Source organism: Oryctolagus cuniculus, chromosome 13, assembly GCF_051225735.1.
Source record: "Oryctolagus cuniculus isolate XC-2025 breed Fujian yellow rabbit chromosome 13, ASM5122573v1, whole genome shotgun sequence".
Lineage (NCBI taxonomy): Eukaryota > Metazoa > Chordata > Mammalia > Lagomorpha > Leporidae > Oryctolagus > Oryctolagus cuniculus.
Window position 1 is genome coordinate 71,502,228 of NC_142879.1, and position 27,617 is coordinate 71,529,844.

At 38.7% G+C, this 27,617-nt stretch overlaps 1 protein-coding gene and 1 pseudogene across 4 annotated transcripts in view; both read left to right on the plus strand.

Moving 5' to 3' along the window:
• Positions 1-27,617, plus strand: part of UPF2 (UPF2 regulator of nonsense mediated mRNA decay) — a 133,350-nt gene that overhangs the window by 76,426 nt on the left and 29,307 nt on the right. For all 4 annotated transcript variants that reach the window (XM_008268086.5, XM_008268084.5, XM_089311761.1 and 1 more), the window contains exons 10-16: positions 3,172-3,285; positions 3,830-3,946; positions 13,700-13,885; positions 15,785-15,988; positions 17,466-17,741; positions 20,358-20,541; positions 24,746-24,885. In XM_008268086.5, the coding sequence (XP_008266308.1) occupies positions 3,172-3,285; positions 3,830-3,946; positions 13,700-13,885; positions 15,785-15,988; positions 17,466-17,741; positions 20,358-20,541; positions 24,746-24,885 (1,221 nt within the window). The remainder of the gene's footprint in view (positions 1-3,171; positions 3,286-3,829; positions 3,947-13,699; positions 13,886-15,784; positions 15,989-17,465; positions 17,742-20,357; positions 20,542-24,745; positions 24,886-27,617) is intronic.
• Positions 26,277-26,425, plus strand: LOC127483649 (U2 spliceosomal RNA; annotated as a pseudogene).

Sequence of the window (27,617 nt, forward strand, 5' to 3'; positions counted from 1 at the left end):
CTCCTTGTTCTTATGATTGCTGTTCTCAGTCTCCTTTTCCTTTTCTTCTCTCAGAGTTTATATGTAGGGGTTTCCTAGTCTTTCTTTTTTCACCCTACTTTTTGACAGACTACATATTACCTGACCTTCAGTTAACATGCATTTCCCCAAGTCTATCTTATGCCAGAGTATCTCTCTCCGTACTTAGAAAATTTTCTTTTGATTCTAACTAAACATGCCCATGAACCAAACTTGTTATTTCCTTCTTTAAAATGCCTTTTTTTTAAACTTCATATCTATTTCTGTAACCCATCCTTCCTTGAACTTACATTTTAGTCTATTAATAAGAGATCTCTGTTTTCAGGAGCCAAGAATTCATTAAATTCTTTTGGATGCTACTTTCTAAAGCATTTTCAAGCTAAAACATCCCAAATCTAACATCTTCTTTTCATACCTACTGCCAGTGTCTTTTATTTTCCATAACTTCAATTGTGATACTAGGTTTTTCATCAAGTTTCCCTGTCTCTGTTTTCTGCCAGATCCAATATATTTCTTTAGCTCCCTGCTTAAGAACTCATCTGAGAAGTAAAGTTGGTTAACATACTATGAGAAATCTCACTGGTAGTCAAAGAAATTCTAGTTAAAGCAGTAGATTTGCTAACTCAACCGACAGATTAGTAAAGGTAATAGAAATGAGAAACCGACATTTTCATATACTTCATTCAGAAAGGAATTTGCAGAAGGAATTTGGTAAAATGTTTCAAGATCTTCAGAGGCATTCATACATTGGACAACTTTGATTATCTAAGTCAGTAATCCTACATACCAAAAAAAAAAAAAAGGCTTTGTGTGCCACGTGAACTGTAAGAGAATAAAACTGACGTGTAAAAACTCAACAGATCAGTAAAATAGTTATGATTGCAGTGCTGAAATGATGCAGAACTATTTAAAGTGATAAAAACTTTTATATCATAAAGTGCTTTTTTTTAAAGTAAGACATAAATATAACAAATTTATAGTTACATGGAAACATTCAGAAAGTAGAGATTGGAAAAGAATTACATGTAAATATGTTAACTCTGGCTATCATTGGATAGTGGAACTATGAGGAATATTTTCCCTTTCTAGTTGTCTATTGAAATTTTTAATAGAGCCTACTTATTTAATAATTGGGGGGACAGTTTTATTTAAACATATTTAAAAATTAGTAGTTTTTCAATTAAAAATATATTTACTTGAGAGTGTATGTACTAGTCTCGTCTACCTTTTCACTCCCCACATGGCTCCCTGTGTGGAGGTCAGGGCGCAGGCATCATTTGCTGCTTTCCCAAAGTTGATTAGCAAAGAGCAGGAGAGGGTGCAGATGAGCCAGGACTTAAACCGACACTCTGCTGTGTGGGATGCTGCCCTTGCCAGTGGTGGCCTAACCTGCTCTGCCACAACATGGGCCCTATATTTAGAAGATACATTACTGAACTAAAATTATATAGAAAAATTTACATTGTTAATTCATCTGCAGTTAGTTTTTGCAGCAGTGTCAAGAAATGAAGAGTGGAAAGTGCTGAATAAAGGATTGGAATACATTTTTTTTGATTGATTTGAAAAGCTTTGCTTTTTTTTTTTTTTTTTTTTTTTTTTTTCCCCATTTGTTTGTATGTAAGGCAGAGTTAGAGATCTTCCATCTGCTGGTTTACTCCCCAAAGAGCCGCAACTGCCATACCTGGGCCAGGTCAAAACCTAGAGCCTGAAACTCCATCTAGATCACCCATGTGGGTGGCAGCGGCCCAAGCACTTGGGCCATCTTCTGTGGCTTTCCGAAGCACATTAGAAAATAGCTGGATCAGAAATGGAGCAACCAGGACAGGAACTGTTGGCCGTACCGGATGCTAGCATCGCAGGCTGTAGCTTAATCCACTGGGCCTCAGTGCCAGGCCTGTGAATTGGTCTTTATAAAGGCTGTGCTCTTTCTTCAGTTATAAGCCTTAAAACTTATTTATTTAATGTTACCTTGTTTAATATTAAAAATGAGATTCTAATTATATTTTCTGTTAGTCTGTAATCTCAAGCTGTCTTGTATGAATAAGTGTTAAAAAAAAGTTCTGTGTGGAAGTTGAACTTATGTGACTTTATTTTTGTTCGTTTTATTGATTCTTTATATTACATTCAGTTATAGTGAGCTTTATATTACATTCAGTTATAGTGAGGTTTTAGTAAACATGGTTTTAAAATTATTTCTAAATATCTGAAAAGTGTATAAACACCTACCTTTGATTGCTAAAGAAAGTAGATACTTAAAAATTCTGGTGACAAATTCCATTGAAGTATTAGCTGTCCAGGTATTTGAAAGTTTAATTTTTATATAAATGATTGTTGTCAAGTGTGCAGCTGCAGGTGAGATTAAGCTGTATTTCAAATCCCTGCACATATGTGTGGTAGAATTCTCAATTGACAGGAGATTGGGATCTTAGTATTGATCTTTGCTTGATCAAGTCATTTGACCTCCTTGTAATTTTTTGTTGTGTTTAACTATTTAATCAGAATAATCACTGCTGCTGATCTGTCTCAGAATGTTATTATGTGGAAGAAGTGAAAAAGGATACTATTATGGAAAGAGCATCAGAATAAAGAAAGACAATCTTATTTAATGACTTATTCAAATAAAAGATTTTTAGTCTATAAGTCTGGTTTTCTAATGAAAATGCAATTCTGAGTTTAATTATTTTTATCTTGATGTTTCTATTTACAATGTACAATGTTAGGATATTTTGTAGCATTTGTTGTCTGTTGCTATGAGATGTGTGCCCTAAGTAGAGCACTTACATTTACAGAGCTTTTGAATTGACATTGGAGCATGATTGGTAATAAAAAAGAACAATAATTATGCTGAATGGTTCACTGTAGTGAATTTATAATGACTTTCATTATAATTCATAATTATTATATGAACCTTATATTATATAAACCTTAGTAACATTTTTATATAAGTGAGCTTTAGGCATTTTTGTTTTTTTAAACCAGGCTTTCCTAGCACCGGTATTAAACAGAGCAAAATATTCTTCAACTTAAAATAAAGCTAGAAATTATATCTGGTTTATTGTATTTGGAATGAACTCAAATAGAATGACATTTCTTATCACAGAGATTTAAAAATGTTGATTATCTAAGCTATATATTTTTTCTCTTAACTTATAGGTACGTAAAAAGGACCAGATCAATATTGAAACCAAGAACAAAACTGTTCGTTTTATTGGAGAGTTAACCAAGTTTAAGATGTTCACGAAAAATGACACACTACATTGTTTAAAGGTTAGTGTTGAATTATTTGATTGCTTTTAGTAGAATAATTTAAAATTTTAGTTTTAAGTGGTGAATAAAATGAAATAATTTTTTTTAAAGATTCATTTTTTTTATTTGGGATACAGTTACAGATAGAGACAGAGAGGTCTTCATCTGCTGATTCACTCCCCATATGGCCACACCAACTGGGATTGGGCCAGTCCAAAGCTGGGAGCCAGGAGCCTCTTCAGGGTATCCCACGTGGATGCAAGGGCCCAAGCACTTAGGCTGTTCTACGCTGCTCTCTCAGGCACATTAATGGGGAGCTGCATTGGAAGCAGAGCATCCAGGACTTGAACTGACACCCATATGGGATGCATCACCAACCCCTAAATATTTGTTCAATTTGAAAGAAAGAGGAAGTAAAAAAGAATATTAAATAGATGAAGACAATAACTTGTACTTTGTAAATACTAGTCAGAAGAAGGCTACTTTCACTAAGTTATGTTTAAAGTAGACTATTTTCTGTTAGCATTGAAGTGTTTGTTGTTTTTCATCATTCTTATTATTCTAGATGCTTCTGTCAGATTTTTCTCATCACCATATTGAAATGGCATGCACCCTTCTGGAAACATGTGGGCGATTTCTGTTCAGATCTCCAGAATCACACCTGAGGACCAGTGTACTTTTGGTAAGAGCTTGAGGATCCTGGTACAAGCTGGGGATATGATTTACTTGAGACATTAAAAACATTGCCCCAGTGCAGGTTATCTTGCTCTGCATTAGGAGTATTTATGCCTAAACTAGAACATCAGATACTTAAGACCTGCTGTCCCTGAACAGCTAAGTAATTTTTCTCACTTTGCTGCCAGTGAGTTCACAGTACCATTAAAGAGGAATAAGTTCAACCCATGAAACTTTTGATAATGGGCAAGTACTTTTTTTTTTTTTAAGATTTATTATTTATTTGAAAGGCAAAGTTAGAGAGAGGGAGAGGCAGAAGCAGAAAGAGAGAGATCTTCTATCCACTGGCTCATTTCCCAAATGGCTGCAATGGCCAGAGCCGTGCCAGGCCAAAGCCAGGAGCCAGGCACTTCATCCACATCTTCCGTATGGGAACAGGGGACCCAGCACTTGAGCCATCTTCTGCTGCCTTCCCAAGTGCATTAGCAGGGAGTTGGGTCAGAAGTGGAGCAGCTGGGACTTGAATCAGTGCCCATTTTGGATGCCATGCTATAGGCAGCAGCTTAACCTACACCAAAGCACTGACCCCAAAGTACTCTGAATATACTATGTTTGAGCCATCCTTATGTTTTTGGTACCATTGTAAGCCATCATTAATATGAAATGTAAGCTTAAAATATACATTTAAATTTTTAAATTAAAAATTATAAAATATAAGCTTTCAAATTAATTTTGGGAGAAAAGATATTTTCTGAACTGCTTAGACTATCGAAATAGCTGTTTTTATTGAGCAGTTAATATATTTACTTGATGGTTTCTAAACATTTGTTTGTAACCCTTGAGGGGGAAAGAGATTGTATGTGTGTTAGAGGAGGTGTGTTGGTGTTTCTTTGTTTTTCTTTTTTTTTTTTTAAGATTTATTTATTTATTTGAAAATCTGAGTTACACAGAGGAGAGGCAGAGAGAGAGGAGAGAGGTCTTCTATCTGATGGTTCACTCCCCAGTTGGCAGCAATGGCTGGAGCTGTGCCGATCCAAAGCCAGGAGCCTGGAGCTTCTTCTGGGTCTCCCACGCGGGTGCCAGGGCCTAAGGACTTGGGCCATCTTCTACTGCTTTCCCAGGCCACAGCAGAGAGCTCGTTCGGAAGTGGAGCAGCTGGGTCTTGAACTGGTGCCCATATGGGATGCTGGCGCTTCAGGCCAGGGTGTTAACCCACTGTGCCATAGTGCTGGCCCCAAGGAGGAGTGTTGGTGTTTAAGAGACCTCTGGTTTAGGAATCCATGGGCATAGACTGCCATTGTGTCAGTGTTGTCATACAAAGATTATGTCATTATTTTCTAAATATCTTGTATTATTTTAAAATCTAGTTATGAACCTAAGTACTCTCAACTGTTGCCATTTAAAATGAAAAACATGTGAATTTATTTCTGTGATATATTTGTAGCATGTCAGCATGATGGCCGTTGAATTGAGTTGATTCCCAAATTCTCTTAAGTCTTACATCACATTAATCATACAAGTAGTCACTCTAAGTTCAGATCTTACTATAACAGATGAACTAACCTATTTTTCCTGTTCAACTGAGAATGGTACAGTTAAATGAGATATTGCATAAATGTATAATAGAGAAGCCAACAAAATTTAACTTACTTTTAATGCCTCTGTTTTGTTTATAACATTGAATCCTTGGCATTTTTCCTAGGAAAAACATTTATCAGTCATTGTGGTGTGATGAACATAGCATTGCTGAAAATCAAATTCCTTTTTATCTGGCCAGTTTTCTTGGCTTAATGGATCTATAAGGGGTAAAAATCCTTATAGCAAAAACAGCTTGCTATTATCATTGATTTTCTTGATTTTTCTGGATAGGAGCCTTGTTTGTTTCTGGATTTAATCTTGGATTTTACAGCTGGGTAGAAGGGGTGGTATGGTTCAAAGAATGAAATGCAGTTGCAGTCCTCAAAGCAATCCACACCTGGTGAACACGAACAAAATAAGTAATTCCAGCGCAGCGTCCTAAGTGCTTTGATAGACGTCTGCCACAGATATTGTGGGCTCCTAGAGGGAGCACCTAATCCCAAGTGAATGATCAAGAAAGAGCTTCCTTTTATAAAAAGAATTTTTTTTTTTTTTTTAATTTGAAAGGCAGAGAGGCAGAGGCAGAGAGAGTGAGAGAGAGAGGGAAAGAAGTCTTCCATGCGCTAGTTCACTCCGCAAATGGCCTCAATTGCCAGAGCTGAGCCGATCTGAAAGCCGGAACCAGAAGCTTCTTCTGAGTCTACCATGAAGGTGCAGGGGCCCAAGGACTTGGACCATCTTCTGCTGCTTTCTCAGGCAATAGCAGAGAGTTGGATTGGAAGTGGAGCAGCTGGTACTCCAACTGGCACCCATATGGGATGCCCGCACTGCAGGCAGCAACTTTACCCACCACACGACATTATCAGTCCCAAGAAAGATCTTCCTTAATGGCCACATAGTATTTATTGAGTGCAGACTCTGAGCTCTGGGTGAAAGAGTTGGTCCCTGCCCTCCTGTAGTTGACAGTCTAATAAGGAAACCAAGCAAGTACATACAGTTAATTGTACTAACTATGCTTAGTGCAAGAAGATAATGTGAATAAGCAGAGCACGTTACGGGCATAGTTATAAAAGGTACTTAATCTACTCTTGGGATATCAGGAAAGATTTCCTAGAAAAGGTGATACTTATTTTAGAGCCTTAAGCTGAGTCTTCAAGGCAAAGAAACCAATTGAACAAAGCAGCTGCTGGTAAGACCAGAGAGGTAGGCACAAACTAGATTATGAGTGGTATGTTCAACAGCCTGAGTTTTTCTTGATTGTAGAAAATAGTTATTGAAGGATTTTAAGCAGGTGAAGTAGATAGGATTGGATTAGTATTTTTAGCAAGTTGAGTATGGAGGAGATAACTGCGAGGCAGCTGAGACTAGAAGTAGAAACAGTCAAAAGGCTGTTTTATAAACCTACGGAGCTAACAGTGAAGAAATAGAATAACTAGATTGGTGTAATGTTGGAGGGACAGATAATAAGAACTAGCTGTATGAAGGTTTTTAGAAAGTGTAATTGGTAAGACTTGGTGATGACATAAAAGGTGAAGAAGAAAGTGCCCTCCACTAAGGCCCAAGATTCTGAGCTGGACACCTGAGTGGATGATGCTGCCAGTCCCAGATAAAGGAATGTAAGGGAGGAAACAGATGGTGAGTTTCATCTGAAGTATATTAAGGCCTTGGCACTTTCTGTGTATACAAAGGCTGTTGATTTTTGTGTTTTGATTTTCTATCCTGCTACTTTACCAGACTGTTCTATGAGCTCCATTAGTCTGTCTGTCTGTCTCTCTCTCTCTTTTTTTTTTTTAGAAAGATTCATTTATTTATTTGAAGGCAGAGTTACAGAGAGGCAGAGAGAGAGGTCTTCCATCTGATGGTTCACTCCCTGTGGGGAGCAACTCAGACTAGACTGTTACTCGAATTAAGACTTATTCTATGCATCTGCTCTCCCACAATATGGCGCTGGGAGAGGAGGAAACAGCTTCTACACAGCTGCCTCCAGTTCAACCAATAAACTGTAGGACCTGCTCCTGATTGGAGGAGAGCAGCGTACTCGGCGTATGGGTAGCAGAGTTGGAATTGGTGGAAGAGGACTATAAAGGAGGAGAGAGACAACATGCACCAGGAACATCTATCTGAAGGAACACCTGAGCAGCCCCCGAGAGAGCCGGCCGGCGGTGTGCCGCTCCCCCGCGGAAGTGGGGAAAGTGGCAGGGGGAACCGCCCTTCCACGGAGGTGGAAGGGACGGTAGCCAACCCGGGAAGAACCAGCAGCAAACCCAGGGAGGGCCGAGCAGACAAAAGAACAGCGCAGGGTCCTATGTCGTTCCTCCACGAAGAGGGGGAGCGACATAATGGTGCCGTGACTCGGATGTGAAGCCTAGGCAGGGTTTAGTGTCGTTCCTCCATGAAGAGGGGGAGCGACATAATGGTGCCGTGACTCGGATAGGAAACCTAGGCAGGGTTTAGTGTCGTTCCTCCACAAAGAGGGGGAGCGACACTCCCCACATGGCTGCAACTGCTGGAGCTCTGCCAGTCTGAAGCCAGGAGCCAGGACCGTCTTCCAGGATTCCCATGCAGGTGCAGGGGCCCAAGGACTTGGGCCACCTTCTACTGCTTTTGCAGGGCATAGCAGAGAGCTGGATTGTAAGTGTAGCAGCTGGGACTCAAACTGGCACCCATATGAGATGCTGGCACTGAAGGCGGCCGCTTTATTTGCTACACCACACCACTGGCCCCCCAATAGTCTCTTTATGGAGTTTTTTGGATCCCCTATATAAAGAATCATGTGGTCTACAAAGAGGGATAGTTTGGCTTCTTCGTTACCAATTTGTATCCCTTTGATTTCTTTTTTTGCCTAATGGCTCTGGCTTAGCTTCCAGTACTATATTGAATAGCAATGGTGAGAGTCGGCATCCCTGTCTGGAAATGCTTCCAACTTTTCTGCATTCAATATGATGCTGGCCGTGGGTTTGTCATAAATTGCCTTGTTGTGTTGAGGAACCTTCTATACCCAATTTGCTTAGAGTTTTCATCATGAAAGGGTGTTGTATTTTATTAAATGCGTTCTCTGCATGTATTTAGATAATCATATAAGTTTTGTTCAACACTTGTTAATGTGGTGTATGACATTGATTGATTTGGAATTGTTGAACCATCCCTGCCTAACAGGGATAAATCTCACTTGGTCTGGGTGGATGATCTTTATGATATGTTTTTGGATTCTATTTGCTGGAATTTTGTTGAGGGTTTTTATGTCTATGTTCATCAGAGAAATAGGTCTGTAATTCTGTTTTTCTGTTGCATCTTTTTCAGGTTTAGGAGTTAAGGTGTTGCTGGCTTCGTAGAAAGAATCTGAGAGGATTCCCTACTTTTCAGTTGTTTTGAATAACTTGAGAAGAATTGGAGTTAGTTCTTCTTTAAATGTCTGGTAGAATTCAGTAGTGAAGCCATCCGGTCCTGGGCTTTTCTTTGTTGGGAGGGCCTTTATTACTGTTTCAATTTCTGTCTCAGTTATGGGTCTGTTTAGGTTTTCTATGTCTTCATGGTTCAATTTAGGTAGGTTGCATGTGTCCAGGAATCTATCCATTTCTTCTAGGTTTCACAGTTTGTTGGCATACAAAATCAACAAGATTTTGTAGATCAAGTAGATGTGTTTGTTTTAGTAATTTCTGATGATTCTTTTTATTTCTGTGATGTCTGTTGTTACATTTCCTTTTTCATCTTTAATTTTATTGATTTGGGTCTTCTCTCTCCTTTTTTTGTTAATTGGACCCATGGTGTGTCAATTTCGTTTATTTTTTCAAAAAACCAGTTCTTCATTTTGCTGATCTCTTGTATTTTTTAATTCAATTTTATTGACTTCTTCCCTAATTTTAATTATTTCTTTTCTCCTACTAGTCGGGTTTGGTTTTCTGTTTTTCTAGATCCTTGAGATGCATTGATAGCTTATTTATTTGGTGCTTTTCCAATTTCTTGATGTAGGCATCTATTGCTATAAACTTTGCTCTCTTAACACTGCTTTTGCTGTATATCCTATAAGTTTTGATGTGTTGTTGTCTTTTTTTTTTTGACAGGCAGAGTTAGAAAGGTCTTGCTTTTTCCATTGGTTCACCCCCGAAGTGGCCACTGTGGCCGGCGCGCTGCGCCAATCCAAAGCCAGGAGCCAGGTGCTTCCTCCTGGTCTCCCATGTGGGTGCAGGGCCCATGGACCTGGGCCATCCTCCACTGCACTCCCAGGCCATAGCAGAGAGCTGGACTGGAAGAGGAGCAACCGGGATAGAATCCAGTGCCCCGACCAGGACTAGAACCTGGGGTGCCGGCACTACAGGCGGAGGATTAGCCTAGTGAGCTACTTCTTTTGTTTCCAGAAGTTTTTTGATTTCTCTTTGATTTCTTCTATGACCCACTGTTCATTCAGGAGCATGTTGTTGAGTCTCCATGTTTTTGCATATGCTCTAGAGATTCTTAAGTTGCTGAGTTCCAACTTCGTTCTCTTGTCGTCCGAGAAGATGCATGGTACGATTTTGATGTTTTTGAATTTACTGAGACTTGGTTTGTGGCCTAGTATGTGATCAATCCTAGAGAAAGTTCCATATACTGCTAAGAAGAATGTATATTCTACAACTCTAGGATGAAACGTTCTGTAGATATCTGTTAGGTCCATTTGGTTTCTAGTGTCGATTAAATCTGCTGTTTCCTTGTTGATATTCTTTCTGGATGATCTGTCCATTGCTGACAGACTGAAGTGGAGTATTGAAGTCCCCCAATACTATGCTATTGTAGTCTAAGTCTTTAAATTCCTTAATGTTTCTTTTAAATAGCCAGGTGCCCTGTAATTATGTGCATGTACATTTATAATAGTTAAATCTTCCTGTTGAATTGAGCTATTAATCATTATATAGTGCCCTTTTTTTTTCTCTTTTAACAGTTTTTTTTTTGTTAAAATCTATTATGTCTGATATTATGGCTATATGAGCTCTTTTTTGGTTTCTGTTGGCATGGAATATCTTTATCCTTTCACTTTGAGTCTGTGCATCTTTGTTGATGAGATGTGTTTCTTGTAGGCAGCAAATAGATGGGTTTTGTTTTTTTAATCTGTTTAGCTTGTCTGTGTCTTTTACTGGAGGAGCTGAGGCCATTTGCATTCAAGGTGACTATTGATAAGTAATGACTTTGCCCAGCCATGCACATTTTATAATCTTCTCTTTAATTTTATTTTGGTGAGTTTGCTTACAATGTGTCATGGTGAGGATCTATTATGGTCACATCTTAGTAGGAGTTCTCTGTTCTTCTTGTACTTGGATTTCCCTTTTCATTCTCCAAACCAGGAAAGTTTTCTGTTATTATTTCACTTAAAAGGTGGCCTTTCAATCCTTTCTCTCTCTCCATGCCTTGAAGAACTCCTAGAACCTGTATGTTGCTTTTTTTTTTTTAATAGTATCCTGTAGATTCCCAACAGTGTTTCTTAGTTTTCTAATTTCCTCCTCTTGTCTTTGGTTTGACTGTATACTTTCCTGTGCTTTGTCTTCTAAGTCTGATATTCTTTTTTCTGCTTCATTGATTCTGTTGTGAAGGCTCTCCACTTCATTTTTTATTTGTTCTGTTGAATTCGTCATTTCATTTTGCTTTTTATTTCATTTGCTTTTTATTACTTCTGTGTAATCTTATGATCAATTTTTTTGAATTCCATTTCTTGTTTTATTCTATTGCATCATCTTCACCATCTAGCATTGATGTGCCATGTTCTTCTGGGGTTGTCGTGTTGTCTCCCTTATTGTTTCTTGAATTGGTGCATTTGTTTTTTGTCATTTGTGGAAATACTCATTGATTTCTCTACCTCTTTTTTTTTTTTTTTTTTTAAACAGTGGTGGCTTTTGACTTTGTACTGTGATTCTGTAGATAAGTGGAATGTCTGCTTTCAGTGAATCTGTAGAGGCTTGTAGTGGGTGTGGCCAGAGAGCTCTGTTCAGTTCTCCAAGGTTAAAGGTGTGCCTAAGGTGACACACCAAGTTTTGTCTAATAAATATTCTCTCCTTTTTTTTTTTTTAAACCAGAAGGGAAGTTTAATTTGCTCAGCTGAGCTCCTTTCCTCAGTGGAGACCAGTGCCTGAGCGCTAGCTCCAGTGGGTATGATGTTCATCGGTTCTGTCCCTAGGACCACACAAAGGATCTGAGAGTCCTCAGTGTAAGTTCAGATTCCCCAGCAGTGTCTCACCAGGTAACCAGGAAACACTGAGCTTCTGGAGTCTCCCACTGAGACTGCTCAAAGTCTCAGCCACACCTTGATTCCTCCCACACACCCTCCGTTTTTTTCACAGTCCTGTTGCAGAAGTCTCACCCAGTCTCAAACTCCTAGCCCCCTGTTAATTCTCCACACCAGTCAGGAGTCTTCACTCTTCCGGTTGCTGGGCACAGACACAAGCTGGCGCACTGTTATGAATGTCCAAAGTGGCACCCACTGCGTTGGCTTGTTACAGGACACTATTGTAAATTGATCAGGGAGAGAGAAACGTGGCTGTCCTGTCTTTTTTTTTTTCTCCTCTTGTTTGGCTGGTACACTTTCCCTCATGGGGCTCCAAGCCAGGCTCCCTCTAGGCTCTTCCTGCAGCTTTTTCACCAGTGGCTTGGGTTGCAGTCTGGTCTCCTCTCACTTTCCAGTGCTGGTGTGTAGTTTCTCGGCTGCTGGAGTCCGAGCTGTGGGCCCCTATGCCCTCTATGTTGGTCCATCGTGTTCCTAATTTTGGTAATGTTTCCTCTGCCATTTTCTCCAAATTTTCTTTACTGTCTTCTCCTGGGCTAGAGCAGTAAGCTCCCTCCCTACTCTACCACCTTGGAACCCTCTCAACCTATTTTATTTCTTAATTTTTGTGATTCATACATTTGAACCTCACTCTAAGGATCTTTAGAGTTCATGTAGTTTGGCAGAGTTATAAGTACTTGCATTTGTAGCCAAGTTCTGAATTGAATAAGGCCTAAGATCAAGCAGTCATGAACTAATGTGTTCTCTTTTTTTTTTAAGATTTATTTATTTGGGGCTGGCACTGTGGTGCAGTGGGTTAGCGCCCTGGCCTGAAGCACCTGCATCCTATATGGGCACTGGTTCAAGACCCAGCTGCTCCACTTCTGATTCAGCTCTCTGCTATGGCCTGGGAACACAGTGGAAGATGGCCCGGGTTCTTGGGCCCCTGCACCCACATGGGAGACCTGGAAAAAGCTGCTGCTGGCTTCGGATCGGCACAGCTCTGGCCGTTGTGGCCAATTGGGGAATGAACCAGCAGATGGAAGGCCTGCCTCTCCTCTCTCTGTGTAACTCTTTCAAATAAATAAATAAATCTTTAAAAAAAAAGATTTATTTATTTATTTGAAAGGCAGAATTAACAGAAAGAGAGAGACGGAGATTTTCCATCTGCTGACTCACCCCCCAATCTGCCACAATAGCAAATGCTGGGCCAGGATGAAGACAGGAGCCAGGAGCTTCCTTCAGGTCTCTCTCCTACATGGATTGCAGAGGTCCAACCACTTGGGCCATCCTCTGTTACTCTTCCCGGGCCTTTAGCAGGGGGCAGGATTGGAAGCGAAGCAGCCAGGACTGGAACTGGTGCCCATATGATATGCTAGCACACTGCAGGTAGCAGCTTTACCTGCTATACCACAACACTGGCCCCTGAACTAATGTGTTCTAAAAATGGGTAGCAGCATAACAGTTAGTGTGGTCACACACTCTTAGAAGTATCTAGTTATTATTTTATTCCTTTTCTGACTCATTACCCTGAAATCTTATCACTGAGAATGGAAGTTAGGAATAAAGATACCTTGAGTGGCAGGCATGATGGCCTAGTGGATTAACTCATTGTATAAGTTACCTACATCCCATTATTAGAGTGCTGGCTCCTCCTCTTCCAATGCAGCTTCCTGCTGATGTGCCTGCAAGGCAGCACATGAGAGTCCAAGTACTTGGGTTTCTGCCACCCATATGGGAGGCCTGCATGGAGTTTGTGGCTCCTGGTTTTGGCTGAGGCCAGTTCAGGCTATTGCTGGCATTTGGGGAAATGAGTAAGTAAATAGAATCATTAGTGATTATCTTTCCCTCTCTTCTCTCCACCCCCACCTCTTACTCTGCATTTCAGTACAATCAATCAATCTTAAAGAAATCTTGGAATGAAAATATTTTGATTTAATTTTTTTTAAATTTTAGGAGCAAATGATGAGAAAGAAACAAGCCATGCATCTTGATGCAAGATACGTCACAATGGTGGAGAATGCATACTACTACTGCAACCCACCTCCAGCTGAAAAGACGGTGAAAAAGAAACGCCCTCCTCTCCAGGAATATGTTCGGAAACTTTTGTACAAAGATCTCTCTAAGGTTACCACCGAGAAGGTAAATTTTCATGGAATCATCTACTAGTCCACTTGAGATTTGTTGTAGCGCTAAGCTTATAGAACTTCTAGGAGAGGTAGGCACAGATTCCAAGTTCCAGTTTGTTTGATTCTGTAAAAGTCACCCTAAGAAAGGATTCACGTGCTGATCATGGTACCTATGTGGTTTTTTTTTTTGTTGGTTTTTTTTTGGTAGCTTCTTTTTTGATTTGTTTTAAAGATTTATTTATTTATTTGAAAGTCAGAGTTAAAGAGGAGAGATGGTATTTGAAAGAGCTAAAGAAGAGAAATGAGGATATCTTCCTTTGCTGGTTTATTCCCTAGATGACCACAGCGACCATAACTGGGCCAGGCTGAAGCCTAGAGGTTTTGTTTTGTTTTTATTTAAGCTATACAACTTTCATGTATTTCATGTGTACAGATTTAGGAACATAGTGATACTTCCTACCCTACACTCCTTCCCACCCACACTCCAACCCTTCTGAAGCTAGGAGATTTATCTGGGTCTCCCATGTGAGTAGCAGGGACCCAGATACTTGGGCCATCCTCTACTGCTTTCCCAGGCCATTAGCAGCAAGCTGGAATGGAAGTGGAGCAGCCAGGATGCAAATTGGCGCCCATATGGAATGCCAGCATTGCAGGTGGGGGCTTTACCTGCTGTGCCATAACAGGAGCCCCAGCTTCTTAATTCTAATTAGAATAGGTCTTTGTTTAGTTATGATGCTATCTACATATTTGACACTATTACTTTATCTCTAATTTTCTGTATTGAATTTGCCCTTATATATTTCACATTAGTCCATGGAATCTTAATTTAGAAAGGACTTCAAGATGCCCCTAATCTCTGAAATTTCATGATTTTAAACATTTATTTTATTTGTTTGAAATGCAGAGAGAGAGAGAGAAAGACAGCGACAGAGAAAGGGATCTTCTATTGCTGGTTCACTGCGCAAATGGCTGTGCCAGCCAGGGGTATGCCAGCCCAAGTGCTTGGGCCATCTTCTGTTGCTTTCTAAGGCACGTTTAGCTGGGAGCAGGATCAGAAGTGGAGCAGCCGGGACTTGAACCAGCATTGTGATATGGGATGCCAGTGTCTCAGGCTGTGGCTTACCCCAGTGTGCCTCAATGCTAGCCCTGTAACATCAGTCTTGAAGTAATATCCTCCATCATAAGTGATCATTTAGCCAGTTGACCTGTGTTTAGTCATTTGTTGGAAATTCATGTTTTCTTTAAATAAGGTCTTTGTTGAAGTGGGCATTTAACCTAAAGATTAAGACACTGGCATCCCATATTGGAGTATCTGATTTCAAATACCAGCTCTGGCTCCTGGCTGTAACTTCATGCCAGTGCAGACTCTAGGAGGCAGCAGCGATAGCTCATGTAATCAAGTTCTTGCTACCATGTGGAAGACCTGGTTTGAGTTACAAGCTGCTATCTTTGACCCTGATCCAGCACTGGGCGTGTGGGCATTTGGAGAATGAACCAGTGGATAGAAACTCTCTCTCTGTTTCTCTGCCTCTCAAATCAGTAAGCAGTTTTTCTCAGAAAAGGTGCTCAAGATTATTTATATGAAATTACACAGAGAAAAAGAGTGTATAACTTTTGGTAACTTTAGATATTTCTTTGCAGTGACTTGAGTATGACTATACTGTTAGCTTGATTGAAAACCTAAATGGGGATAAATTGGATAGAATTAGGAAAAGATTTTAGAAAAATGAGAACACATTCTTCCAGAATTAGAAAATATCCTTATTCTCTCTCCTCTCTAAGACTGATACAAGTCTTTAAATGTAAAAGTATTTCTCATTTTAAAAATTTTGTGTATAATCATAAAGTGTATTATTTGGTCAGACTGCTATGTGTTTTTCTGAATAACTTATACAACATTTTCTCCACTTAGGTTTTGAGACAGATGCGAAAATTGCCCTGGCAGGACCAAGAAGTGAAAGATTATGTCATCTGTTGTATGATAAACATTTGGAATGTGAAATATAACAGTATTCACTGTGTAGCCAACCTCTTGGCAGGACTGGTGCTCTACCAAGAGGATGTTGGGATCCACGTTGTGGATGGAGTCTTAGAAGATATCCGATTAGGAATGGAGGTAACAAAGACTTTCTTTAAATCTCCCAGTTGGAGTTTATGGAGAATTTAAGCAATCTTTATTCCTATCATTGAAAAATAGTAATTTGAAAAACTCCCCTTACTAGTATTCCTTTGGAATTAGTTATTATTTATTATAAGCACTGTTATATCAGATGTTCTAGACTTCTTGTAGGCCTAATACTGGGGTAAGTCTTGTTAAGCTTATTTTGGAAGACTACACTAAATTTTTATATTTCCATGTCACTGTTGATATAATAGGAATCTATACATTGATTAGGAAAAGTTGACAATAGTTTTGTAAGAATTTTCTATAAGCACTTCCTTCTCTCTCTCTCTCTCTCTCTCTCTTTTTTTTTTTTTTTTTTTTTGACAGGCAGAGTGGACAGTGAGAGAGAAAGAGAGAAAGGTCTTCCTTTTTCCGTTGGTTCACCCCCCAATGGCCGCTGTGGCCAGCGCACCACACTGATCCATAGCCAGGAGCCAGGTGTTTCTCCTGGTCTCCCTTGCTGGTGCAGGGCCCAAGCACTTGGGCTGTCCTCCACTGCACTCCCGGGCCATAACAGAGAGCTGGACAGGAAGAGGAGCAACCAGGATAAAATCCAGTGCCCTGACCAGGACTAGAACCTGGGGTGCCAGTGCTGCAGGCAGAGGATTAACCTATTGAGCCGCGGCGCTGGCCAGCACTTCTCTGTTAATGTAAAATCCAGACATTTTGTTTTTTAATTCACAAATTATAGAGATAATAGATTATGGGAGCTAATAGAATTACTTTTTCTTAAAAAAAGGAAAATATTTATTTATGTATTTATTTGAAAGGCAGAGATTTGGGGAGAGAAAGAGAGAGAGAGAGAGAGAGATTGATCTTCCATCTACTGGTTGGCTCCCTAAATGACTACAACGAGAGACAGAGAGAGAGAGAGAGAGAGATTGATCTCCCATCTACTGTTTGGCTCCCTAAATGACTACAACGTCCAGGGCAGGGCCAGGCCAAAGCCGAGAGCCAGAGCTTCTTCCAGTTTTCCCATGGTGGTGCAGGGGCCCAAGTACTCAGGCCGTCTTCTGTCGCATCCCCAGGTGCATTTGCAGGGTGCTGGATTGGAAGTAGAGCAGCCAGGACTTGATGCCAACACTGAAGGCAGAGACTTAACCTTCTGTGCCACAGCACCAGCCTCTAGAATTACATTTTCACTGTTGAAGAGAAACAATTCATTTAATAATGCTTAATACTAAATTACTGTCTAATGTGGTGATTTTTTTAATTTAGGACATTTCAAAGATAGGCCTTCCCTCGAGAAAGAAAAATAATATCCAGACGTAGCCTTCTTGTTAAAAGTGTAATGAAAGCAATGTTGTCTTTCTAGTCAGTGTTCTTTCAGTAACTGATAATTGTTAAATTTCAGAGGCAAATTTATCTATTGTCAGATACCACTGTTTTATAAAAATCCGGCTTTTTTATGTTTGTTTTTGTTCTTTAGGTTAATCAGCCTAAATTTAATCAGCGGCGTATCAGCAGCGCCAAGTTCTTAGGGGAACTTTATAATTACCGAATGGTGGAATCAGCCGTTATTTTCAGGACTCTCTATTCTTTTACTTCATTTGGTGTTAACCCTGATGGTTCTCCAAGTTCGCTGGACCCTCCTGAGCATCTTTTCAGAATTCGACTCGTCTGTACTATTTTGGATACCTGTGGCCAGTACTTTGACAGAGGTTCCAGTAAACGAAAACTTGATTGCTTCCTTGTATATTTTCAGGTATATAAGCAGAAACAAGCAGTGTGACATCACTTAATGCATTGCATGTATTATAGAAATATTAGAGACAAAATACAGTCATGTTGCTTTGTAGTATGTGTGTTCCAAATTATATTTATTCTTCATATAAGAATGTCCTTAGAAATTTTAAAAATATGATGGTTCTATTATGTAAATGTTCTAATTGTTTGCAACTTTTTATGATATAATTAAATTTGGGGATTTCTTTTGTGTGGTTTGTGAGCTTGGTATATTAATTTATGGATTATACCATTTAATACAGTAATTTATTAATTAAATTACTTGTGATTTTTAAACATTTGGTAATATTCTTCCTCATTTATATTCTGGTTTACATTCAAAATTCTTGCTCCTGTAAGATCTAATTTTTATTTTTAGTTTTTACTTTTTTTTTAGTAAAAAAATACTCACTTTTGGGAAAATATGTTATTTGTAACATAGAAATATTTACTCATTTATTATTAAATGCTTTGGTTGTACTTTATATTAATTTTGGCTAATTATATAAACTGTTGATGTTTGAACAAATACAGTATAAGTTAAATTTGGTATAAATTCTGGACAATCCTATAATTTTTATAAAGCTTGTATTCTAGAAGTTAATGTATATGTTGGTTGGTTGGAGCCCCATAACTGTTTCCCATGAAATACAACGTTTTAAGTTCTGATTAGGTATGAATAAGGCGTACTATCCACTGATTAAAGTACCTGTGGTACCATTAAGTTCTGGATAGTCAATTATTGGTAATTTTATTTACCCATTGATCAGGAAAATAATTATTTAGTTTGTTTCAAGATTTATTTATGTATTTGAAAGGCAGAGTTAGAAAAGAAGAGACAGAGATCTTCCATCTATTGGTTCACTCCCCTAAATGGCTACAACAGCCAGGGCTTGGCCAGGCTGAAGCCAGGAGCTAGGGGCATTTTCTGGGTCTACCATGAGGGTGGCAGGATCCCAAGGACTTGACCATCTTCTGCTGCTTTCCTAGGCTATTATAGGCAGGAGTTGAATTGGAAGTGCAGCAGGCCAGGACTCAAACCAGCACCTTTATGGGATGCTGGTGCTTCAGACAGTGGCTTAACCCATTGTGCAACAGCACTGGTCCCAAAAATAAATTTATTTTATTTATTTATTTATTTATTTTTATTTTTTGACAGGCAGAGTAGACAGTGAAAGAGAGAGACAGAGAGAAAGGTCTTCCTTTGCCGTTGGTTCACCCTCCAATGGCCGCCACGGCTGGCACACCGCGCTGATCCAATGGCAGGAGCCAGGTACTTCTCCTGGTCTCCCATGGGGTGCAGGGCCCAAGCACTTGGGCCATCCTCCACTGCCTTCCCTGGCCACAGCAGAGAGCTGGCCTGGAAGAGGGGCAACCGGGACAGAATCCGGTGCCCCGACCAGGACTAGAACCCGGTGAGCCGGTGCCACAAGGCGGAGGATTAGCCTAGTGAGCCGCGGCGCCGGCCCCAAAAATAAATTTAATAATACAACTTGAGTCACATTCTTTCTTGGTAGGACTGTCTTAAGATGGAGATGTCTGTTAAAAGCCAGGGTGTTGCTACAAAGTGGCAGCGGTAACTATCAGTATCCAAAATCAAATCTATTTCAGTAGAGAATCCTCACTTGGATTCATTCTGGCCTCTCAGGCTGAGAGAAAAGATCTATTCAGAAATATCTAGGGGGCGAGACTGACAAAAAATCTTGCCAGATTGGTTGATAGAAATATGTAGTAGAGATACACCTAGGAAATGGGAGTCAGAAGGGAGTGCGACCTGGCAGATGCAGCCAGGCAGAAACTTTCGCTTGGAGCTTCTGAGCTTCAGTGTGCGTGCACATAACTTTGGGAGGGTTAAGATGTGGATATTTATTCAGTTTGCCTAAGGTAGAGGTCTAGTAAATTCCCAGGTAAGGTGCACAATATAAGAAGCAGTGTCGTAGGGCAAACTGGAGAGGCAGAATAAAGCAATCAGGATACCTCATCCTAGACCAGTTAACTCTTGGGTTGTGCTTCCAGTAAATGTAAATTTAGGAATCAGAACACATACAAAAAAGAGAAGGAACTAGACTAGGAAGAGGGAGGGGAAATACCTCCCAGTGCCATATATACAGTAGATGTTCAGGAAATGCTTGTTGAAGGTTAATGATGTAATGTATTTCAAAAAATGTACCTTTGATCTATGAAAAGAATCAAAGCAAGTCGTAACGGGAAAATAATGAAAATATATCAAAACCATGACTTCGAGTCTGTATTTGAAAAATTTAGTATCTAAGTCCTGTTTTGGGTGTGGATCTGGAGTTTCTGCCTTGTTTCACAATAACTGAAGATTGTTTGGTATTTTATTTATAACTTGTCTTAGGGGAAAAAAAAGCCCTGATGGGTACAATACAGATATTCAAAGTTACCAGGTGGCTCAGAGACTTTAGAGGGAAGTAATTGGAATTAGGATTATTGCTGTTGACCATTATTAAAGATGGTAGGTATCTTGCACAGTCTTTTAGCTCAGTTATAACTGGGTACCATCACAAAACAATGTATTACTTTTAAAATGCTTTTTGTTATTTATAGCTAAATTTATTTTTCATTTGTTTATCAGCGTTATGTTTGGTGGAAGAAAAGTTTGGAGGTTTGGACAAAAGACCATCCATTTCCTATTGATATAGATTATATGATCAGTGATACACTAGAACTCCTAAGACCAAAGATCAAACTCTGTAATTCTCTGGAAGAATCCATCAGGCAGGTACATGACTTGGAACGAGAATTCTTAATAAAACTAGGTAAGCAGTTAATAACAGAAAAAAATGAATGTATATTTGACAGATCGTATCTAGAATTTATTTATAATGTTATTAGTCAGAGCTTAAATTTTTTGCTTTCTCTTTTCAGTGTTGAATGTTACATGTTAGGTAAGACCTGTACGGCATAATCGATATCTTTACTTAATCACAAATTAGAGAAAAACAGTCATGCAGTACTTACAGCAAGTATATGATAGTGATGGAAAACCAGTCCTGTCAACCTCTCTTAGAATTTTTGGTTGCTAATGTAAAATTTACTTTTGAGTATTTTTTATTTATATCTCAACAGGTGTTATATACTAAGAAAATACAGTCAAGAAACTGTAGAAGGGAATACTATTTAGAAGTTTGGAACTCTTCTACAGAATTTCAGACCTTATTTACTGGCAGAGTTGCTTCTCTTTCTAGGGACTAGAAAAATGTGCTAGTAGAGGATTATGTAACTCCACGTTCAGTATCCTGAACTCTGTCCGGGAGAAGCATTTGCCTGTGCACAGCTCCAGTTAAGGACTGTAGGAATCAGAGATGTGCTCAAGACTTAGCCATACCAACCTGATTTGCTTGCTCATCTTTTTTTTAGCATGTTTTATTGTAGTTGTTTCAAAGTAACAGGTTTTCAAGCTGTTGAGCTAGTGTTTTATTTCCCAACAGCATCTGGTGTAATCATGTCTGTTTACGGGATTTTTATGTTACGTATTTGAAGAACTGCTTTTCTCAGTAAACACATTTATGATTTTTTTCTTTGCCTCTCAAACTATTTTTTCCTGTTTTATCCAGTATATTAATAGGGTTACTTTTTCCAAAGTTAAGTCCTCTTTTGGAGAATATGATTGCTGGGTTTTGTTGTGTTTGAAGCATTACTGTTGCTTGTGCAGATAATAACTTTCCCTGCTGCTCAATACATAGACACATGTGAATCTTCTTTGAATCAAGTCCCAAGTTACATACTTTCCTTTCCTTTTAGAATTTCTGGTTTTATCATTTGAAGGAAAGTATTTATCAGTTTACTTATTTCACTATTTGTGTGTTTTGAGGTTACTAAGTCTTAGCCTTGTTGCCCTAAAATCTTCATGAGTGGTACTTTGTGTGTGGTGATCATGAATAAATAATAGCGTGACACACAGTTTGGTGGCAGTAAAGAGAATAGTTCCGCTTTGTCCTTTATAGATCAGAGGGTTAAATCAAAGATCTTCAGGCTTCTTTTGAGAATGCTGTACTTGTTTAAAATATCGAGAGGGGAAAATACGTCATCGTTTATGAATGAAATTCTGAAGATAACAGCAACTGTAATCAAGGGACTCCCAAGTCTTCTCCATTTTCCTACTGGTTTTAGAGTCCAAATATCAAGATGTTCATGGGAAAAAATATTAAATCAATTTCCTATTGATAAACCATAATATAGTATTTTTCCTGTTCTTTGTTCTCAAGCACCTGCAAATTTGTTGTCTCATTTTAGTTTTACACAAATTCAGTGCTAATAGTGAGAAAACACTAAAAATGTCTCTTTTATAGTTATTTTATTATTAAAAGTAATAACTGGTCATGGCCGTAATTTTGAGAAATACCATGCAAACAAAAATCAGCAGGATTACTACAGAAGGATAATTGTGTCAATGTTTTGATGTATATGTTTCTGGTCTTTTTCAGTGTGTAGTTTTTATAACTGGATGGAGCCTACTTAATCAGATTGTTTTGTTTGTTTTTTAATTGATTGCATTTCTTTGTATGAAAGTGCCAAAATTATTTAATCCTAATGTTTGACTCAGGTTATTTCCAGTTTTTCACCGTTATAAGTAATATTGTTGTGTTACTTTTGAGTGTGTGTACCTCTGATTTCCTCAGGAGAGAGAGAATTGTTGGTGAAGACATTTTCTGTGAACTTAAGAGTAAAACCAAAATGGTAAAGGGCATTTTGGGTTGACAGTTCTAGATTGTCTTATAATTATAAGGAACAGAAATGAGGGAAATTAAAATGAAAAAATCCATATAAATAAATTGCATTTTAAAGGGAACGAGTGTATTTCACAAACTAGAAGTAAAATTGATAGAATAGAATTGAAGGCCCAGAAGTAGTTCTGATTAAATATAAAATAATTCAGTATCTGATGAACAGGACTGTGCTTTTTTAAGATGTGTTTATTTGTTTGAAAGTCAGAGATATAGATGGAGAAACAGAAATAGAGAGATCTTCCATGCGATAGTTGACTCTCCAGATGACAGCAATGGCCAGGGCTGGGCCAAGCCAAAGCCAGGAGATTCATCCAGGTGTCCCATACAGGTGTTAGGAGCCCAAACACTGGCTATCTTCCCGTTTTCCCAGGCCATTTATTTGCAGGGAACTGGATCAGAAGTGGAACATCAATTGGCACCCATATGGGATGCTGGTGTCACAGACGTTAGCTTCATCCACTATGCCATAACGCTAGCCCTGAAGTAAGACTCTAAAAAAATAAGAGAAGAAAAACAGTAAGCATTTGGGGGGAAATTGAAATAAAACCATATCTTATAATCATCAAACTCCAGACAGATTAAGCAGCTATGTAGTTATTATTAAAAAGTTTAAATAGATCTGATTATTTAGGTAGTATTTGGAGAAATGTTTAATATTCCCAAATTTTAAAATGCTAGGAGAAAGCATTCAAAAATAGATTTCGTTGTTTAAAAAATAACTAAAATGATCGTTTCCGTGCCAGGATAATATCACTTACATAAAGAACACCAGCAAATTGATAATGGAATACTCTAGTAAGTTTTGAGCGTTGCATTATTAAATAAGGGGAGACAGGGAAGAGTTAGTATTTTTCTTGAGCACTGCCTGTCTGCCAGAATGATAGAGGTGATGTTACTTATACATGATAAATGAGATGAAATCCAAATTATAAACATTAAGTTAACTGATCAAGACAATCTAAAGACCATGCTCCTTCTAACTTTAAGTCTGTGTTGGAAATGTTCAACATGCTTACTAAGTAGAGAAATAGAAATCAAAGCTGTCCAAGAGAGAGTATTACAGTTAGTACCTTCTCTGTTAAGAGCAGGAAAATAGGTAGCAAGCAGCTCACATTCAAAGAGAGCTGTATTTTGTTTTGGTCCCCAAGGATGCTTCTAGTACTTTATTTTTCAAAAAATGTATATATTTATTTTGAAAGTCCGTTAGAGAGGGGTAGAGACACAGAGGGAGAGGGAAGGGAGAGTATAGCCACAACAGCTAGGGCTATAGTAGGCTGAAGCCAGGAGCCAGAGGTCTCTTCTGGGTCTCCCACGTGGGTGGCAGGGCCCAGACACTTGAGTCATCTTCATCTTTTCCCGGTTGCTTAGACTGAAAACACTGGAGTAAGTTTTTATTTTTATTGGTTGGCCTGGTTATTCAAATACTGGGTTTTGGTATTGATAAAATGAGAGAGTTAAATCATCATATCACTGAAGTTTTTTCCTGCTCTAATTCTCCAAGATTCTATGAATAAACAATTATTTACTAAACACCTATTGTGTATTTATCTATGGCCTCTGTTAAGTTTTTTAATATATTAAAAAAAAGCTCTTTGTCCTCAAGGGTCTCATATTCTGATGTAATATCAATGAAATCATTAGGAAAACAAATTTACATGGAGCATCACGAAATAAAGTGCTAGGATAAATTCTCCAGGTGCTTTAGAAGCACACAGGAGAAAAGGTAACAGATTGCAGTACCCAATAATAGTTTATGCAAGGAGTAAAACTTAAACCCAGTGTGAAAGATGGATGGGATTTAAAAGTACATATTGGAGGGTATTTTCTTGGGAGAAGTACTTTCTGTGATCAAGATCTCAAGGCATTGTGCTCTGTGACAAGAAGTCTGACCTGATTATAGGAGAAGGCTTAGGAAAGACTAATGAGAAATAGTTGGATCAGGTAAGACCACTCTGGCATTCAAACAGTCCCGAAGAAGAAATGACATGTGGGTGTGGAGGATTCTGCTAACTAAAGAAAAAGTTAAGCTATGTGGTGACAAAACTGCTGTGTCACTTTTCTTCTCTGCCAGTTTAAATTTGCAGACATTCAGATCGATGACAAATATGAGTTCTCTATTAGCATGACTAGATTTTATATCTGAGTTTTTAGAGATTCTTGCAATACCATTTGGTAAAAAGTATAAATGAGGCTATTTTCTTATATGTATTTTTTCATTTCTCCTCATTTCAAGGCCTAGTAAATGACAAGGATTCCAAAGATTCTATGACAGAAGGAGAAAATCTTGAAGATGATGATGAAGAAGAAGAAGGAGGTGCCGAAACAGAAGAACAGTCTGGAAATGAAAGTGAAGTAAATGAGCCAGAAGAAGAGGTGATGACTTTTATTTATTGAAAATAGGTACATTTGTATAAGAGTGTCTTGATTACATCAGCCAATATTTTTGATGCCTAAAATAACATCTTCATTTTATTACAGATGTAACTAGCTGTATATTTCTATTAGAAAATTCCTTAATTAAGAGTGTTTAATACTAATAAAATACTGCCCATAGCATTTTTACTTATCAGGCAGTTAGAAGAAAATATTGTCTTACCTTCTGTGTTTTCTTTTTTAAGATTTATTTTATTTGTTTGAAAGAGTTACAGAGAGAGGTAGAAACAGAGAGAGAGGTCTTCCATCTACTGGTTCACTCCCCAAATGGCCACAACAGCCAGAGCTGATCTGATCTGAAGCTAGGATCTTGGAGCTTCTTCCAGGTCTCCCACATGGATGCAGGGGCCTAAGGATTTGGGCCATCTTCCACTGCTTTCCAAGGCCATAGCAGAGAGCTGGATCAGAAGTGGAGTAGCCAGGACTTGAATCGGCACACCCATATGAGATGCTGGGGCTTGCAGGCCAGGGCGTTAACCTGGTGCGCCATGATGCTGGCCCCTCTCCTGTGTTTCTTAATCTCATTATTAAATATGGCCTTTTTAATATATGAGTTTTATAGTGTTAAAAACAAAATTGCAGGGCCGGCACTGTGGTGCAGCGGGTTAACGCCCTGGCCTGAAGTGCCGGCATCCCATATGGGCACCGGTTTGAGACCCTGCTGCTCTACTTCCAATCCAGCTCTGTTATGTGGCGTGGGAAAGCAGTAGAAGATGGCCCAAGTCCTTGGGCCCCTGCACCTGTGTGGGAGACCTGGAAGAAGCTCCTGACTCCTGGCTTCAGATTGGTACAGCTCTGGTCGTTGGGCCAATTGGGGAGTGAACCTTCAGATGGAAGACCTCTCTCTCTGTCTGCATCTCCTATCTGTGTAACTCTGACTTTTAAATAAATAAATAAATCTTTAAAAAAAATTGTTGGCTAAACTTTTCTTCATTTTTCCTTTTTCTGGTGGCATATGAAAGATGAAATTCATCATATACCATAAAAATTGGCACACCCTTTTTGTTATGATGACTCCTCTAGGCCAAACATATGAAACTGATCCTTTACAATTTTTGGCCTGCCAAAGTAACATTTTTTGTACGGATTTACCTGATAATTTTAATTATTTTTTCTTCCACCTAATCTGCATAAGTTAAAAAGTTTCATGAAAATAAAGAATGTCTGGGATTTCCTTCATAATTTTGGAGGTAGACTGTGAAATTAGTTAGGGGTATAGAAATAAAACTAAGCAGGATGTAGGGATTCATCATACCATTCTGTCTACATGTATGTATATTTATTGTGTTAAAAAATAAAGTTTAAATAGGATGAGTAAGGGTAGGAATAGAATTGCCTCTTAGCCTTTTGGCTAAGATCAAGTATAGTATCCGTTTATATCTGATATATATATATATATTTAATCTGGTAATATATTGTCCTCTTCCAAGGACAATATATTAAATAAATTTTTGGAATTAAAGATGGAATAAGAACTCTTTAGGTAGTAAAAGAAATTTAAATTTGTATGAAAATTTTTTCTGTGAGTAAATAGAGTAAATATTTAGCAAATACATGTTGTTTCAAGGAGTATTGTTTATAGAAATTAATAAACTGGATTTTTTTTAAGATTGATTGATTTGAAAAGCAGAGTTACAGAGAGAGAGAGACAGAGATTTTCCTTCCACTGGTTCACTCCCCAAATGGCTGCAAAATGGCCAGGGACAGTCCAGGCCGAAGCCAGGAGCCAGGAGCTTCTTCCCGGTCTCCCACTTGGGTACAGGGGTCCAAGTATTTGAGCCATCTTCCACTACCCTCCCAGGCACAACAGCAGGGAGCTGGATCAGAAGTGGAGCAGTCAGGATTCAAACTGGTACCCATGTGGGATGCTGGTGCCATAAATGGCAACTTTACCCACTCCACCCACTCCACTACAATGGCAGCCCCTGGATTTATTATTATTATTTTTTTGGTAAGAGTTCTATTTAGGGGTAGGTGTTGTGGCTCAGCAGATTAAAAACATCCTTTAGGAGTGTTGGTTTAAGTCCTGGCTCCTCCGCTTCTGATATAGCTTCCTGATAATGAGCCTAGGAGACAGCAATTGGGTTTCTGGCATTCATATGGGAGACCCGGATGGAATTCTAGACTCTTGACTTTGGCCTGGTCCAGCTCCCATCTGTTGTGGGCACCTGGGAAATGAACTAGAGCAAGAAAAATCTTCCTCTCTATGTTTAAAAAAAGTTGCATACTTTTTAAACTCCATTTATAATTAAAGAAAAACAGGCCTAATAATTTAAGGCAGTAAAGCTGTGTTTTCTTCAACTCTGAATATCTATAACTGTAATTGAACTTTTTGTATGAATTGACTGCATAGCAGATAGCTTTGATATTAGTATATAATGAATGTGAAAAGGTAGGCTAGTCAGTAATGTTTGGTTTTTATAATGGGTTTGTATTTACAAGCAAAATAAATGTACTTTTATTTTTTAAAGATTCATTTATTTATTTGAAAGTCAGAGTTAGAGAAAGGAGGAGAGAGAGAAATTTTTCCATCCACTGGTTTACTCCCCAAATGGCCACAATGTTTGGGGCTAGGCCATGCCGAAGCCAGGAGCTTAGAGATTCTTTCAGGTCTCCTATGTGGATGCAGAAACCCAAGCACTTGGACCATGTTCTGCTGCTTTCCCAGGGCC